This window comes from Eublepharis macularius, chromosome 10, assembly GCF_028583425.1.
Source record: "Eublepharis macularius isolate TG4126 chromosome 10, MPM_Emac_v1.0, whole genome shotgun sequence".
NCBI classification, from domain to species: domain Eukaryota; kingdom Metazoa; phylum Chordata; class Lepidosauria; order Squamata; family Eublepharidae; genus Eublepharis; species Eublepharis macularius.
In genome coordinates this window covers 32,580,828-32,599,623 of record NC_072799.1, presented here as the reverse complement: position 1 = coordinate 32,599,623, position 18,796 = coordinate 32,580,828, and the positions used below count along the sequence as shown (strand labels likewise).

The following is an 18,796-nucleotide window of genomic DNA, read 5'->3' as shown; positions in this document are numbered from 1 at the left end:
TGAACAGCAATACGAACAAAAAAAAAAACACAAATAGCCCGATCAGCTGTTTGCAAGCAATCTATTCGTGAGGCCCCGTTCCCGACAAACATGTGTTCATTCCAAGCCCTGTTCATGGTGTGCATCAGCCATTTGTCAAGCCAGTCTGGCGCCTTTCAATCAATTCCCTTGGCAACATTAGGCACAGACTTTCTGAACTCTGTCTGAACTCCTGTTGCCCTGGAAACCCCAATCTAAACCGAGGGACACTTCACCCCCAACTCAGCCGCTTGTTAGGGGTTTCCCTGACAAGGGCTGATTGCAGCCTGCCAGGGTTTAAAGTTCCCTCTCCCTGCTGCTGCACAGCGCAGGAAGAGGGACATTTAAATCTGCCACTCAGCTGCTTGTCAGGGAAACCCCTGACAAGTGCTGAGTGCAGCCTGCCGGGGTGAAAGGCCCTTCTCCCTGCTGCTGCACAGCAGCAGGGAGAGGGGCACTTCACCCATGACTCAGCCGCTTGTCAGGGGTTTTCTGACAAAGTCTCCCCCCTCCCTCCAGCTGGCTGGAAGGAGGGAGACTTTGAAGGGAAGGAGGTTCCCCATGCCATTTGCAAACGGCATGGGGAACCTTCTTCCCTTCAGAGGAGTTAGCCGTGTTAGTCTGTAGTAGCAAAATCAAAAAGAGTCCAGTAGCACTTTTAAGACTAACCAATTTTATTTTATTGTAGCATAAGCTTTCGAGAATCAAGTTCTCTTCATCAGATGCCTGATCCGAACTGGTCAATGTATTTGACCAGTTCGGATCAGGCATCTGATGAAGAGAACTTGATTCTCGAAAGCTTATGCTACAATAAAATAAAATACAATACAATAAAATAAAATTGGTTAGTCTTAAAGGTGCTACTGGACTCTTTTTGATTTTTCTTCCCTTCAGAGTCTCTGCCTCCTCCCTCTGGCCAGCTGGAAGGAGGGAGACTTTGAAGGGAAGGAGGTTCCCCACGCCGTTTGCAAACGGTTCAGGGAACTTTCTTCCCTTCCAAGTCTCCCCCCTCCCTCCCACGAACAGCCAACCACGAACATGTTCATGAACAGAGTCATGTTTGTGGTTGTTCGTGATTCCCTGTTCGTGGATGGAAATGAACAACGAACATCGTGTTCGGGTTTTTTTTCTGTTCGTGCCCACCTCTAGTCTGGGCCGAATCCACATTACCTCCGCACGTCCCAGTGTTGCACTAAATGTCCACAAAACACCCGGAAGTATAGCGTCTTTCAAGCGTGATTTCTGAATCGCGCTTGAAAGACGCTATACTTCCGGGTGTTTCGCGGACATTTAGTGCAACACCGGGACGTGCGGAGGTAATGTGGATTTGGCCTAGGTCTCCTGGATACCTGAGAAGGAATGTGTTTGCATTCAGACATGAACATTGCAAGGCCCAAGCGTGGGGAAGGCAGATGGATACACTTAACTAGTGGCCAAAATTCCAGGTAGGCCAAGGCCAGCTTACAAACCAATTATTTCATTTCAGAAATAAAACAGAAAAGTTCCCCTCATGACCCATGAGATTTTATAATGGAATGGGGTTGTTGGGTCCAAGAGGAAGTTAAAAGTTTGTAATGGCTTAGAGAACTGATGCTTGCGCCCTGAAGACTGCGGTCTTGATATCCCTAGCTGCTTTTACAATAGAATCAAAGAGAAATGTACATATTACGTCTTACCTTTTGCCGGCACATCACGGAAGTGTTAGAGCGAGTGTTTAACAATGCTGCGGAATTAAACGCCGAGCTGGTCAGAGAGGCAAAAGCTTTATTTGAGGAAGTTACATACTTGAGGGAAAAGGGGAGAGATAGATCCTAGCTATCTGACTACATCTTGCAGAGACAGAGAAGAAGTGTGGAGCAGGAGAGAGAAGAAGCAGGATATTGCCCTGTTTAGCCCAATAGGAGACAAGACAAGGAAATGACCCCCAGGAAACAAGAGAGGTGCTACTCTCACTGTCCTAACTAAGTGATCCTTGCTGCCCCCTGCATGGTAGGCTCTTCTTACTTCTTGCTGCTGCAGTACACCAGACATTGTTATTTCTAACACCCCTTCTCAATGTCTAGTGTACAAAGTCCACAAAGTTCAGTCTTTCACGTAGACTTTGAAATTTCTCTTTGGCAAGTGGCTTGGTGAGGATGTCTGCTATCATTTCTTCTGTAGGGCAGTACTGTAGCTCAACAAGCCCTTCTTCTTGCATATTTCTCACAATGTGATTCTTTATGTCAATGTGCTTGGTTCTTGATCCAATTCTTTCTGTATTTGCAAGCTTTATGCAGGATTGATTATCTTCAAAGAGTTGTATAGGTTTGGGTTCATTTATCCCAAAGTCTTCTAATAGTTGTAGAATCCACTTGAGTTCTTGGCATGCTTCTGCTGCTGATATGTATTCAGCTTCTATAGTTGATGCCGCTACTAGGTCTTGCTTTCTGCTTGTCCAACTGATTGCTCCTCCACCATAAAAGAATACTTGTCCACTGGTAGACTTTCTGTCTGTGATGTCTTCTGCCCAGTCAGCATCCATGAATCCCACTAGTCTGGGATTGTCGCTTGCTGGTAACTTGAGCTTCAGTTGTGCAGTACCTCTCAGGTATCTTGCCAGTCTTTTGACTGCTTGCCAGTCGTTCACACTTGGTGATGCACTTTTCCTGCACAGTATTCCAACTGCTGCTGCTATGTCAGGTCTGGTCACTGTACTTATGTAGAGCAGTTTTCCAATTGCTTCTCTGTATACTATGATGTTTCTCAGAGGTTCATTGTTTCCATTTTGTTTCAGGAAATCTGTTTCCATTGGAGTACATGTTGGTTTTCCATCTTTCATATCCATGTAGTCTAGGAAATCCATGATCTTTTGTTTTTGATTGAGAAGGTAGCTTCCATCTTCCTCTCGCTCTATTTGAACTCCAAGGTAAAAGCTGACATTTCCAAGACACTTTACTTCAACCTCTTGGTTCAGGTGCTGAATTATTTCATCACAATCTTGTTGATCCTCATAACAAAGGAGAATATCATCTACATAAATCAGAATAAAAGTCCATTTGTTGTCTTTCTTTCTTGAGTACAGGCAGCGTTCTGCCCCGCCTTGCTTGAATCCTTCTTTGATGAGCATTTGGTTCAGTTTCTGGTTCCAGGCCCTTGCAGCCTGTTTCAGTCCATAAATGCTCTTCTGCAGTTTGCATACAAGTCCTCTGTCTTTGGACTGTTCAAATCCAGGAGGCTGTGTCATATACACGTCTTCTTCCAGCTCTCCATGAAGAAAAGCAGTTTTCACATCCAGATGTTCCACATGCATCTTCCTTGCGGCTGCTATGCTCAGTAGTGTTCTTACTGAAGTGTGTTTCACTACTGGTGCAAAGGTTTCATCATAGTCTTCTCCATACTTCTGGGAATATCCCTTTGCAACTAGTCTTGCTTTGTACTTTTGTACTTCTCCATCTGCATCAAGTTTGGTTTTGAAAATCCATTTGCATCCTACTGTCCTTTTTCCAGGTGGTAGTTCTGTGAGAATCCATGTCTTGTTCTGGATCAGAGAGTCAATTTCTTCTTTTGCAGCTTTTCTCCATTTCTCTGCTTCTCTTGCTGGCATTCCTTCTATGTCTTCCCAGCTAAAAGGTTCTGGTACAGCTTCTGTTTTTGCCAGGTAAGAGAATTTCAGTGGTGGAACTCCTTTGTTTGTTCTGTCTGAGCATCTGACACTTGGCTCTGCTTCCCCTTCTCTTTCTGTGGGCTCTGCAGGTGTCTCTTGCGTCTCAGTCAGGTCCCAGAGTTGCACAATCTCTGGCTGCTGTGCTGCATCAGCTTCCTTTGGTGTAGACTCTCTGGTGTCAGGCTTGCTTGCCTTCTCTTTTTCATCAATGTACACCACATGGCGGATCTTCACCATGTCTGTCTCTGGGTTGAGGATTCGATATCCCTTGCATCCCAGTGCATATCCAACAAATATGCCTTCTTCTGTTCTGGGATCCATCTTAGACCTCTTTTCCTTCGGAACATAAGTGTAGGCCTTTGATCCAAACACTCTCAGATGCCTTACATTGGGCTTGCGGTTGTACCACAGTTCAAATGGTGTGCTGTTTGCACCCTTTGTAGGTAGCATGTTCTGCAGATAGGTAGCAGTGTTGATAGCTTCTCCCCAATATTTTTGAGGTAGCTGTGCTTCTTGCAGCATGCTCCTGCACATTTCTGTGAGAGAACGATTTTTCCTCTCCGCTATCCCATTGAGTTCGGGGGTGTATGGCACGGTCAGGTGATGCTCTATTCCTTCATCTGCTAGGAAGCTTGTCATCTCCTTCCCCACGTACTCGCCTCCATTGTCTGTGCGGATAGCTATTGGTTTTCTCTGGAATCTGTTCTGCACCATTGCTAGGTACATCTTGAATTTTTCCAGTACTTGGCTCTTTTCCTTGAGCAGGTAAATCACAGTAAATCTTGAAAAATCATCAGTAAAAGTCAGAAAGTACTTACTTCCACTGGGTGTTTCTGTTCCCATGGGTCCACAGACATCACTGTGAATCAGCTCCAGTGGTCTTGTCGTCTGCTTCTCACTCTGTTTGGTGAAAGGAGGTCTTGTGCCTTTGGCTTGAATACTTAGCACAAAATATGGAGCAACACGGTAAGTATGGCAGCAACAAAACACAATTTCCCGTGCAATAACAATGTCTCCCTATTTTATTTACAGTAATTGCATAATTTAACAGAACTATACCACATGTAACCAGTTCTTGGAAAAATTATTTTGCAGGCGTCATATATGCTCCAAAGTCCATACATAAAGTGTCCAGTGCTTCAAGTGCTCTATTAATATTGCAACAGGTATTAAAGTGCAAATGCTTCCTAGCACCATGTACACATTAATTATTTCATACAAGCTCGCCTTATATTCCAACTGGAGTTGGGTATAGTCCAAGATTTGGTTCCAATAAACTGTGTAGTTCACAGATCACAAGTAGACCTTTGCGTGTATTCTTTAGGTGTACATTGATAATTCTGTGACATCATTATTCTAACGGAAGGTCCAGATCACCATTGTATCCGTTTCCAAACTCTTTCTCAAAGAACACAGTTGTCAAAGTTTCATGCAGCTACCACTCCATATTAGTCATCAGTTTTCCAATTTTCACCATTTGAGTCAAATTTGCATATGAATTCCAATTCAGCAGCCTCCCGTTGGATTTTGTTTTTGAAAGGTTTCTGTTGAACCACAGCGACCTTTAAGTCTTTGGTGGAATGTCCTGGTAGATTGAACTGTTCTCCCACTGGTTTTTGGACATTTCATATTCATATGCAATTCATATGCAATTCATATGCAAATTTGACTCTGTCAAGCTGGGACTGAATAGAGACTATGAATGGTTATCACATTATCACAGGTAACAGATTCCCTTTACAGAGGCGTGGTCTGGGGGAGCCCAGTGACGCCTGGTGTGGGCTTTCGGGGATCACAGTTCTCTTTGTCAGATGCAGCTGGCAGGGAGAGCTGTGGTCATCGAAGGCTTATACTACATAGGAATTGGATACTTTCACTGCTACAAATGAATACGGCAAACTGACTGCACACCAAAAGGAGATGTTTACATTTCCAAGCAAAGGAATGTTTTGACTGCCTCCACGCTAATTGCATTCTGTCTCCTTGTGATATATGTCCCCTTCTTTCTCCCCTCTCATCCCTCCTCTTCTGTATTTGACCAGTTCGGATCATGCATCTGATGAAGAGAACTTGATTCTCGAAAGCTTATGCTACAATAAAATTGGTTAGTCTAAAAGGTGCTACTGGACTCTTTTTGATTATATGATCCAGTTTGCTAAAACTTTCCTTTTGCAGTCTTGCAAGTACATAGTTTAAGCTTAGACTTTCTCTCATTTCCAAAACATGTACTATGCTAGTATAAGACTGAGGAAGGCTAGTTAGCAAAATTATAGACAAATCCTCATCCTGGATCTCCTTTCCAAGGGATCTTAATTTCTGTGTTAATTCCATGAAATTTGCAATATGATCTTTCAGCTGTTGCTGTGGCTTCATCTGAATCCGATACAATTGCCTCATTAGCAAAATTTTAGTTTTAATTGATTCTTGACGGTTTATTTCTAGAAGAGACGTCCACATTTGTCTAGAAGTGGGCTCATGAATAACTCATCAATTGTTTATCACTTAAAGCATTAATGATAATAGATCTTGCCTTATTGTCCTGCTTGACCCATTTGGCTTCCTTCTGTGGATCTCCAGTCGGTTTTTCATCTGTTACTGCAGACCAGACGTCCAGTTGAATAAGATGGGCTTTTATTCTTTCTGCCCAAAGATCGTAGTTGTTGTCGCCTAGTCGGTCGACTTGGAACCCCTGCTGTGCTCCCCAGGAGTCCGCCATCTTTCCTCTATTGTCTGCCCTCTGTGCTTTAGCCTGCGGCTACGGCAGAACTTTTATTGCTCTCTCTTAACTTCAGCTTGCGTTAATTGCCTCTGTGGCCCATTACCCTGTTAGAGCGAGTGTTAAACAACACTGCGGAATTAAACGCCGAGCTGGTCAGAGAGGCAAAAGCTTTATTTGAGGAAGTTACATACTTGAGGGAAAGGGGGAGAGATAGATCCTAGCTATCTGACTACATCTTGCAGAGACAGAGAAGAAGTGTGGAGCAGGAGAGAGAAGAAGCAGGATATTGCCCTGTTTAGCCCAATAGGAGACAAGACAAGGAAATGACCCCCAGGAAACAAGAGAGGTGCTACTCTCACTGTCCTAACTAAGTGATCCTTGCTGCCCCCTGCATGGTAGGCTCTTCTTACTTCTTGCTGCTGCAGTACACCAGACATTGTTATTTCTAACAGGAAGACAGCGTCTTCGTGCGTGAAGCCGCGCCAGGAAGACGCTGTTATCGTGGAAGACAGCGTCTTCTCACGTGATTTCACGCGATAACAGCGTCTTCCTGGCGCAATTTCACACGCGAAGACGCTGTCTTCCACGATGTGCTGGCAAAAAGGAAGACATGTGGAAACAGCCCATGTTAATTCTAACACATAAAGTGTACTTGAAAAAACTTTGACATGATAGAAGTCTTCCCAAACCAATCTCAGATTAGTACAGTTTGTCACATGATTATCTCCGTGGAATGCTGTTTCCATGCTCTCAGAGTCTATGTCCACTCAGACTCTATCCTTGGTCATGCAGTATGAAAGAATCAAATATAAAGCCTTGCTACATGTATAAACCGCAAATTTTTTCAGCTTGCCAAATCCCAACTATAAAATGAGCAAACTGACCTTAAGTAAGTTCAACGAGCACAAATGACTCTAACATGGAAACTGAGATGAGGAAAAGCTGAAGATCTCCATTATTTACTAACCACTAACGTTATGATAATGGATTCGGACAACTTAGTTGTTAGACCCAAGTTTCTTCTGTTTGGGAATTTTGTAATTTGTAAATAAGGACTGATAGTAAAAACAGGAACAAAACTGGACATCTGAAGGATGTTTTTTTTTAAAAAGACTAGGAGTACCTTAAAAACTAACAACATTTGATGGCATTACATTCCATAGCCATCATTTTTCCAGAATGCAGAGTGTAAGTAGGATTGCTATAGAGGTGCTAATTAAGGGAATTCAAAATGGTGCAAAAAAGAATAGTACACTGCTCTCCACTATGAAATCCAGAGGAGCCTCAAACCTTGAGAACTGTGATTATTAAGAAGTTATTGCTTGCCCTATTCTTAGTGCTTTTGCATTTTAATTGTTATGTTAATTTTTAATTGTTACTATTTTAATGTTGCTTTATTTTTTTTCAGTAGGCCATTTTGCAATATTTGAAAAACAGCCCAAGCATATTTTCAGACTGCAATCCTATGCAGGGTTACTCCAGTCTAAGCCCATTGAAATCAATGGCCCTAGACTGGAGTAACTCTCCATAGGATTGCACTGTTGGTCTTTATCAGAGATACGGATTACAGCTGTTCTTGAATTAGCTCTTTTTAGATTCACAAGTTTTCTAACTACGCACCCTTACCCCTCTAATCAATTTTTTTTACATGTTCATAATAATCAAGCCATCACTTAGTTGCTATGACAACAACAGAGATTTCTGGGGAGATGATATTAGCAAATCATGTTTCAGTTTCTTATGTCCCATACAGAGAAGATTAATGGCTCAGTCAATTTTTAAGGATAATATTGAAAGGGGACTATAACAGCTGGTGATTGAAGTCATTTCTATTTAATATTGCTTTGGGGCTGCACAGAATTCTTTGTCAGGCCATGATGCCTGAGGTAGTACTCCGTGGCTTTAGAAAGTTTTCATGGTGTTATATTGTCAGAAGTTCTCCATTAATGGATTTTACCATACCTGTTCTGCATTTTTTTATTCCCTGGTTCAATATTACAATAATTGTCTATTCCTATTCCTTTTCAGTTGTCAGAAAGAACAGCAGCTTTAGATAGCCTCCTACTTTGTAGTCTCTGCCGCCACCTGTTTTCATTCAAACTCAAAATACAATATGGAAACATCTGCTCAGATGGAATAAATGTAGAAATAATTAGGGGTGACTGCAGCTGTTTCCTGGAATCCATGGCTGGTATTTACTTCATCAGTGCATAACAAAATTGGTAAATATTCCTAATCCACGGCAACAGGTCTGATTGCTTCAGGGTCCTATAAAGATGTCTAAATATTAGCTCATGAATTTTGGTGAAAGAGATTCATATCATAAACAGAGGATTATTAATCTCTCAAAGTGGACATGTATACTTTTGCGGGGACAACAGCTGTACATAGCCTGAGTACTGAGCTCACAGTGGGCCTGTTCAAACTCTTTTTGGGACAGATGTAATATAGTAACTAACTACTATAGTCTTTATTATCCTCGTTGTACCCTTTATTGTTGTTTATTGTACTTTGGTTTTTTTTCCTGCTTATTTATTTAAATTGTGGGTTCCCTTGTGGGACAAAACACTGCCCAGAAAAATAAATACATACATAAACAAGATGTACAGGCTTGCAAACTGAATCAACTTGAGAAGCAACCAGTTCTTTCCACTTACATCAAAAATCAGCTGCATCAGAAATCAGAGGTGATTGGCTGGTCCTTGTGGCAATCATTAAGGAACAGGCACAGGGGAAAGCCTAGCTCAACACGCTACACAAAAAAATCTCACTGAACCTGCTAAGACTCCAGAGGTATACCTGTCTTCACTCTTCCACATCTTCATTTGCTAGTGTATGATTTGTGCACTTAAGACTTGATGTGGGAGTTATTCTACTTTGTATGAGAAGTTGTTGAAAATAGACATGCAACCCTAAGCACATGTACTTAGAAGTCCCATTTTCTTCAATGGGGCTTACTCCCTGGAAAGTTTTCTTAAGAGCAGCGGCCATAGAGTGGTTTAAGCAGGCTGAAGATACATTTTCTGCCCTGCCTTTGGAATGCTACCTTCATCCTTACAGTAATAAACCTAAGTCACACACTTTGACCTTTTCAAAGCACTCAGACCTTCATGATAACTTTAAAGGTAGCTCAGATGGGATAACAATGGGTTATGTGATTTCTTGTAAAGAGTTTGAGAAAAATATGTCTAGCTATGGAACAGCATATCAGTATCAATACTGGCAAGTGTGGTCCGATAGAAATAAAGACAAATTCATTTGAGAAGCCAATTGTTAGTCCTGAAGTTACTGTCTATACTTGACTTTTCTTTATATGTGCATTTACTAATTCTCATGTTGCATTCAACACATGTACATTAAATGTGTGATTTGAACTACATGTATTCAGAAGTGATCCCCAATTTAATTTGGGTCTTTCTTACCAACAGAAATACACATGTACATGCAGGATATCTGTGTACTGTCTGTAAGATGAGAACTGGGCTAAATCTGGGGGTTTGATCACATGTTCCAAAACTGGAAAATACATCACAATACAGTAACACAAAATGGCCCCCTTAGACTTAGTTGGAAGGCCAAAATCATAACAAATGAATCAGGTTTACGTTCACCCTTTCTGCAAATAAGAGTAAAACCTTGATGTGTGCATAACAATGCCAAACGCTTTCAAAAGCTCCAAAGAGGAAATTTAACAAGATACTACAAAGTTTTCTTAAGTTAACCAGTCATTTTGCCAATTGCTCTTCAGCTACTGCTGTAGTTTCCAAGAAAGACAGTTTGGTATTTAAATCCTAAACCTGCTCATACAGAAATAAGCTGCACCTGAGTTTAATAAGGCTGGCTTCCTGAAAATATGTCTACAATTGCATCCTCAGACATATGTCTACAATTGCATCCTCAGACAAACTATTTAAAATTAATGGAACTTTGATGGTGCAAAATGTAGGTAACATCAATCATCAAACCTACATACATACCAAGAGAGCCAGAAAAGTGAGATATTGCAGGAAAATGTATTGTCGAAGGCTTTCACGGCCGGAGAACGATGGTTGTTGTGGGTTTTCCGGGCTGTATTGCCGTGGTCTTGGCATTGTAGTTCCTGATGTTTCGCCAGCAGCTGTGGCAAAACATCAGGAACTACAATGCCAAGACCACGGCAATACAGCCCGGAAAACCCACAACAACCATTGCAGGAAAAACTTCTACAGATGTATACAGGAGAGCAGGAACAAGCTTTCAAGTGTTTGTCCACTACCTACCTTGGCATGTTTTCCTGTCAGGCAGTAGAACAAAACTTCTTGGACATGTACAATAATAAGAGCCTGGAATATTGACACAGCCCAAAGTACACCCATGGTTCCACAATGCACATTCATTGATATCTGATGAAAGAAACCGTTATGACATACAAGCTAAAATATTAGGAACAGCAGTCAATTAATTATATTATGTTTGGATGTCTTGTAAGGTGACAACTCTGATACTGTCTATATAAGATACTTAATGTGATGTAATAACCTAGTGGGGGAGAAATAAGCGCATGCTTATTTCCTGTAACTGAAACCAACAAGACTTGTGGCACTTTAGCAGATTTTTATTCCAGCATAAACTTTCATGGACTAGAGATTCCTTCCACAAATAATTAAAAACCCATTTTTAGATTCTCACTTTTGCCCACTGCTAAAGCCAATGAGATTTAGAAGTGCTTAAATGTGTCTGGATTGTACAAACCAGAAATTCGGAGTATCTTAATTTCTGAAATATTCCTTTGATACTTCCTGAAATGTGTTGGGCTGGTTTCAGCTCTTGAATTTAACAATTGATGCCCAATTTGGAAAACAAAAGAAAGATGTAATAGCAAACTTTGGGTGGACCATAAGGCTCTCACAAACTCACTATCTCCAGGTCAAGGTCAAATTTTCAAGGGTATCATAAGGATTATATTTTAAAATCTTCTTCTATATAAGATGATTTGGTAGCAAATGGCTATTTTATTGCATCTAACCTAATGTGTGATGTTGGACAGATGATCAAATTATCTCAGGCAAAAGGAGCTGCACCTTTGGATATGTGCATAGGTTCATATGCACAGACATATCCAGGGGCAGAGACGCAAAACAGCTATAATGAAATAGGTTCTCCCTTGTAATTCTGTGCCCATTGTTAAGTCCAGTCTAATTTTGAGCTCTCCATCATTTCAGTCTGGAGGTCCTGTATATCTCCTCTGAAAAAGTCAGACTGGAAAGTTTAATAAGAACAGCCTTTACTTATAACACTTCCATATTTCTTTCTCTGAAGCTTACAAACCCAAAAATAAACAATGGATAAGCACCCTCTGTTTGTGTATCTTGTTGCCTGAAGGTGAGTTTTAAAGTATGCATATTTCCCTGCCTTATTCATTTATAATTCTATTCCACCTTGCAACATGATGGGGAAGGGGAGGCAATAGGCAATGGGGGTCCCACACTTGGGGGGGGGCAAACACCCACAGCCTTCCCGCCCAAGGGAGGGGGGAAATAGAGCAGGCTCCTGCCACCACTTGCACCTACCCTATCTGGGGTTCAGGCAACTGGTTTTGTTGGCAGCAGTAGCTCCTGTCCATCTCACACAGTTTGAGGGCAACTCTTGTTTGACCTGGCAGTGGGAGATGTTAGTAGAGTTGCCAAGCCTTGTCTGGCAACCAGTGGGAGATTGAGGAGCAGGGGCATCTATCAGTTTTCCCAAGAAGTGACACTTTACCATAGAGTTTCTGGCGATGCCTAAAGAGACGTGATGTCACTCCTGGGTTTTTCCTAAAAGTGATGTCATGGCCCAATGGCCATTTAAAAACATTTTCTCCTACTGCTGCACAGAGCAATGGCAGGGATCCCCCACCTCTACTGAGACAGGAAAATCTGGCCGACAACTGTATGGCCATCCTCAACTTCTCCAGGGCCCCAACATCACTTAAGACCATTATTCTGGACCCACAGCTTGGAGAAAAGCACACTTCCCTCAAGTATTACCAATTCTTGGTGAAGAGGAGCCAGGACTATGTACCACATGACTAGGACTTGAAGTCCAGGTGACCTCACTCAGAAATCTGGGATGTGCAGACAGGGGAGGCTTTACTCATCTGCATCCCTTCAAATGCCCGCACTGCAAAACAGGTGTGGAATGTGTTCTCTGCCCTCGGCCATTACTGAGATGGATCTGACATAAAATGAATAAAGGGACCCTTTATTATGCCCTCCAATGATGTCTGCTCCTATTATTTCATGTCTGCCTGCAGTCACTTCTCTCCATTACCTTCACAACGTTGCCTGTTTTTACTTAAGGTAAATCCTTGACCACATTTGCCCTGATTGGTCTTGGAGCGGTGCGTGCAGAGTCTCGACCTGCAGCCTTTTCTGTTTGAACAACAAGGTCTTGCTTCTGGAAAAGAGGATTATATCAGGATGAAGCGTGACTCCAAATGTACTCAGTTCTTATTTGTATTTACACAGCGTGGTCCTAAAGCCGCTGATTTACAAAAGCTCACATGGCTGTAGCTATAATATGATATTGCATTATACGATGTGAGGATATATTCCATTTTATTGTTGTTTTTATGCCTTTTTCATACTGATCTATCAACCTTGCAAAACCTCTCGATTCTTCTCCCTTATAAAAATTCTTTGCCAGAAAAATTTCTCCTTTTTTCCAAACCCATCTAAATTGTGATGTTTCCTATTGTTTTAACTGTAGCCAGTGGCAGTAGTGAGAGAACAGACTCCTAGGGCTGGGCGAAGGTTGATTTGCCATCCTTGTGTGTAGCGAGGTCTGCTATCCATGGCAAATGAAAGTGGAGACTTGCCATCAGGAATGGCTTCATCTGTCAGGCAGAGAGATAAACAGTATAGGAGCCACCTTCCTGCCACCACATCTCCTTCTGGTCGGTTTGCAATTTACAGAGCTATGGAAGGAGCCACGGTTAGCACTGTTGCAACTCTAGCCCACCTCTGCTATTGCCCTGATATGTAGGGGTGCCAGCTCTGGCCTAGGAATTTCCTGGAGATTTGGGAAAAATGCCTGTGGAAGGAAGAATTTGGGGAGAGATTTCACCTAGAATCTATGGTGTGCCATACCGTTCACCCTGTTAAAGCCACCATTTCTCCAAAGAGACCAATCTCTGCAGTCTAGAAAATCAAGTATAATTCCAGGAGAACTCCAGGCCTCACCTGGAGGTTGGTGACGCTAGATGTCTGCTGAACAGAAAAAATCTCTGTGCCTAGAAATTCTTGGCCTGCATAAACCATAGCCTGAATTGTAAGAGGGATGCTAAATCACATTGGAATTATGATCTCTGCATTTGTGAAACCTCTAAAGTTCAGCATCTGTCTATGATTTAGGGTTGCCAACTCATGCTTGGGAAATACCTGGAGATTCAAGGGCAGAGCCTAGAGACTGGGGTTTGGGGAGGGAAGAGACCTGAGGGTGGTATAATGCCATAGAGTCCACCTTCCAAAGTAGCTGTTTCCTCCAGGGGCACTGATCTATGTTGGCTGGAGATTAGTTGTCATTCTGGAAGATCTACAGTCCCCACTTGGAGGTTGGTGACTCTACTATAATATGATCCAGATCTAGATGGATCCCCACTGCTCTACAGCTTGCTTTACAAGGTAATTTTAAATAGCAAAGAGGGTCCTACACCTTGTTTGGAAGGCAAGCTAGGGACAAAAGTATTTATAAATATCCAGTTTTTTTCAGAAACAGACTAGGAAGCTGAAATAGTCCTGAGGCAAGCTGAGGCAAATGGCCCTTGTGGCCCTAGTAGCATTGCAGGGTCTATGTAACTCTGGCCTGGGCCACAGCAATAAAGTCCACAAGTGTAGGGTCATCCATTGGGCAAGCTGCTAGTGGTCTTCTAGGGCAGGAAAACACCTTTCCCAGTAAATAAAAGAGCCAGCCTACCCCTGAGTTCTTTAGATATCGAGGTTGTACAGGGCATGGTTGAAGGTTCCATTGCTTTTAGAGACTGCCCATCAAATATAATCATTACATCACCAAGCTGGACTATTTATGTTGCAGGAATAAACCATGTGGGCTCTGAGACCACTTTAATACTAGACCATCAAGGAAGCTTAGCAAACAAGCCTTTGTGCAAAGGGTAGGGCAGGTTAATGTAGTAGGAGGCATCCTGATTTGACCTGTTGCGCTTGCAACCAGAGAACTAATCTAGTGGGACAACCAAGCTTGTAATATCCCAAACTTGACCTTTGCAAGCATTTAACAACTAAATAGATTTCATAATGTACATGAAAAGCACTTCTGCTGCCATTTTCTTTTTGAAACAGTGCTAGAGTGTGGACTTTTCACTTCCATCTGCAGTGCATTTAATTACAGCTTGCAGTTTCATTTGTAGATCTCCCTTGTTGTATGATCCCTTTATAAATCTCATTTGCACTTTAGGCTAATTAGCCTCTTTCAATCCAGGTTCTTGGGCTGGATAAACTATGCAATGCACATGCCAAGTCCAAATGGTTCATCTGGATTGGACAATTTAAGCTTCTTTCCACCCCCTCAAAGTTTAATAAGAAACCATGTGTGCGGGGAAAATATGTATATTAGAAGCAGTCCATGTTTCTATGCTTTAGACTACCTTGCTTAGAAAGGGACGGTTCCACAATCAGCACATTTAAAAAGCTGACAATTTATTGAGAAAAAGGGAAAGCTAAAGTAAACAGGAGAGCCTGTTTGGTGTAATGGTTAAGAATGGCGAGAGAATCGGGTTCGATTCCCCACTTCTCCACTTGAAGCCAACTGAGTGACCTTGGATCAGTCCCAGCTCTTCCAGAGCTCTCTCAGCCCCACCCACCCCACAGGGTGATTGTTGTGGGGATAATCATAGCATATCTTGTGTTATGTATTGGTCAAGTTTCTATTGCAAACAAGGCTCCTGAATACACATGGGCATGAACCAAAAAAATTTAATGAACGAGTGGCTCGCAGTTCGGTGCAACCGACGATCCCGAGGTCGTGAACCGCAATGAACATTTCCCATTGCCGAACCGGTTTGTGGTTCATGGAGTGCAGAATGGCCCCTGTAGCACTTAGAGAGCCCATATTCCTGGGGAGTCTTTTGCAGGCTCTCCTACAGCCATCATCCAAGTTTGGACAAGATTGCAAAAGGGATCTTGGAGTTATACCCTCTCCAATCCAAGGCCCCCAGGAAACTCCCACAAAAATCCAAGCTCAATTATACTCTCAGTCTCTCTCCCCAAAGGCTAGCAAGTGGCAAGCAAGAGCTCTGTCCGACTCTACTGCTCGCTGAAAGTGAAACCCAGCCTGGGATCCCCCTGCTATTTATAAGCACAGGTCCCATTGAGCAATGCAGGAGGTCTGTGTTTGGCCGTCAGAGCTGCCTATCAGGGTTTGCAGGGATGAGATTGGAGTGCCCATGGCTACAGAACACCCCCTTCCCCCTCCCTCCCCTGGGTGTCTTCTCCCAACTTGTAATCGCTTTGCAGCTCCGTGGTTGGAAGGAAGATCTGCCGATCAAGGTAAGCTGTGGTTCCATTCAGGTTTCCAGGGCAACAGAAGGAGCACAGACAGAGTTCAGGCATTCCCCCGGCTCCGTTGCCAGGGGAATTGATTGCTGGCGCCTGACTGTCTTGCTTCCCGAACCACAGCCGAATGCCTCTCCTGAACGCTGGTTTGTTGGCCGTGGACGATCACGAACTGCCGGATCGCGATCGCGCGATCACCAATTTCATGGGTTTTTGAAATTCGTAATGCAGTTCGTGCCCATCTCTACTCCTGAAGTCTGCATCGTCATTGGTTGTTTAGCGCCGGCAGTAGCCAATCATAACAGCACAATAAAGACCAATCACTATGCTGTAAATAAGTTACAATGTATATAGTTGATGCAAACAAGGGCTTCTAGTTATGTGATTCTTATTGAGTGTTGATTAAGCTGGGGCGTGGTTTGGGGGGTTGAAATTGTGTATATATATTTGCGGCTTGCTGCCTGTATTTAAGTGATGTTCTTGATGAATAAAGAACTTGTTGAAATCACTTCAGAGTCTGAACCCACTACATAATATTTTGTAAACTGCTCTGAGTGTTAAGTTGCCCTGAAGGACGGTATATAAATCAAATGTTATTATTAGTATTAGTATTAGTATTAGTATTAGTATTAGTATTAGTATTAGTATTAGTATTAATGTGGGGAGAGAAAATACGAGGGAAGACAGTCATTCAATAAGATTTCTGATAAGTATCTGCATTTGAATGGACCGCTGCCCAGCATTCTATTGTCAGCAACGCCTCAGTATTTAGAGTGCTGATTGTCATCTCCTGGTACATGCACACATGTACTGAACACATTCTGACAGTATGAGTGCTGGCTGAGGTGAAATTATGCCATGACGTTGAAATGTAAGTCAACTGATGGTATCAGCCTAGTGGGCTGATACCTCCACGTCAGCCTATGTTTGACTTTATATGTCTGTGCGTACATGATGACTGATTAGTAGAATACAAGTTTGCAATGTTCAACAGTTAAAAATACAGTCTTTAGCTGCTATCTCTGGCAAGGTGTACAAAGCAATGGAAACAGATCCAGCTTTAATATTACTCCTAGCTAGAAAATATTTTAATATGATAACCAAGAAAATCCAGTTGGCACATTATGAAGACATTTGAAAGACTTGGAATTCATCTTGCATAGATGCAAAAACAGAGGTTGCACATAATTAAATAAAAAGGAATATGGCTACTATCAGGGATCATTTCATAGAAAAAGAGCTGGAGGAACTCATTAGCATAAGTCATTAGCATAACTCATTAGCATATGCCATACCCTTTGCCGTCACCGGAAGTGTGCCATTAGCATAACTGATTTGCATATGCCACACCCCTTGACATCACCTATCCTGGCTGTTTTGAACCCAATCCTGGACATTCAGGGCCAAAATTGGGTCCAAAATGGCAAAAAGGGGCTGAAAATGGACGAAAACAGGCCCAAAATGGTCAGGATCAGGCCACTGCTGAGTGGGAGAGTGATCCACCACCCATCAGAGGCCCAATCTGGGCCATTTCGGCCCCAATGCAGGCTGAAACGGGCCCAAAATGGCCGAGAGTCAGGTGGGCGGGGCCGCCTGACATGTGACCTCTTTGGGGAACTGCTGGAACTGCTTTCCTGTGCATTCCCCCTCAAAATGAGCCCTGACTACCATGAATAATAGGTTCCAGAGAATTTGGAATACATTTGCAATGGCTAAGTTGACAGGTACATACAAACCAAATAGAGTTTATCATGTTATTTTGAAATATCAAATAATGTCATTACCAGGAAACTTACCAAAAGCTTTAAAGTCTCTTCTCGGGCTTGGCTGTTTTGATGGATGCACCACCAGTATCTCTGTAGGTAAGGGGAATGGTGGTGGCTGATTAATTGCAACTATATCTTCTCCAGTGTACTTATTGGCTCTCCAGATAGTGCCAGTTGATTCTGAATAGTACATATGGTCCGCAAAGAGAACTATGTCATAGAACTGCTTTCTGTAAAAACAAAACAAATAATTGAGTCTGTTATTTACTTAGGCTCATAAAAGAACAACTTTTTTATTTTTATTTATATGCTAGCCACATAGACCACAATTCAGAGACAGTTAGCTAGCACTTAAATCCATTAAAATAAATAGGAGTCCAGTGGCACTTCAGAGACTAACAAAATTTATTCCAATGCATGTTTTTGTGAGTTAGAGCTCCCTTCATCAGAGGCACTTCATTTTGAGGTATGCTGAAAATGGTTGTTCCATTTGAGACTTTTTAATTTACACTACATGGATTGTAAAGTTTTTAAAGTCCTCCTGATGCTGCAGCAAACACTAACACAATCACTTCCTTTGGGATAGCAACTCAATTCCTGTAAGTCTGACAGAGCCTGAAAAAAAATTCTTGTAGGCCAGACTCCTCTAACAGCCTCCACATGCTACACCTCAAGCAGATCAGTATATGTTATGCTGAGAGGAAAAGGGGAGAGGGGGACACAGCCCGGGGGACATGCAGCCTGGAATTCATGGACCCACCCGGTCTGCAAACCAGGGCGGGTCCATGAAAAGATCATGGTCCATGAAACATGACAGACCACGGCCTGATAGCCCATTGTTTTTTCCCAGTCCGTACCCACCTCTACTCTGGAGGAGACAGATTCTCTCATAGCCCTCTGCTGCCTCTGGCATCTCCCCTTCTGGAGCCTTTGCCCTGCCAAAGCTCAGTTAATTCAAAGTTTTAAGCAGTGAGGGCAGCAGGGTAAAAACTCCAGAACAGGAGACAGTCTGGCATGTCAGAGGCAGTGGAGGGCTGTGAAAGAATCCTTCCCCTCTGGAGCAATCTTCACCAGCTCTGTCTTTTAAAATTATGCTTCCTGGTTAACATTGCGTCTCCCAACA

General features: G+C 42.6%; 1 protein-coding gene across 1 annotated transcript in view; it reads right to left on the bottom strand.

Moving 5' to 3' along the window:
* EGF (epidermal growth factor) overlaps positions 1–18,796 on the bottom strand; it is a 70,467-nt gene that overhangs the window by 37,756 nt on the left and 13,915 nt on the right. Inside the window, exons 6-8 of the mRNA XM_054990397.1 lie at positions 17,704–17,903; positions 12,669–12,794; positions 10,640–10,762 (exon numbers count right to left, since the gene is read on the bottom strand). Coding sequence (XP_054846372.1) covers positions 10,640–10,762; positions 12,669–12,794; positions 17,704–17,903 — 449 coding nt within the window. The remainder of the gene's footprint in view (positions 1–10,639; positions 10,763–12,668; positions 12,795–17,703; positions 17,904–18,796) is intronic.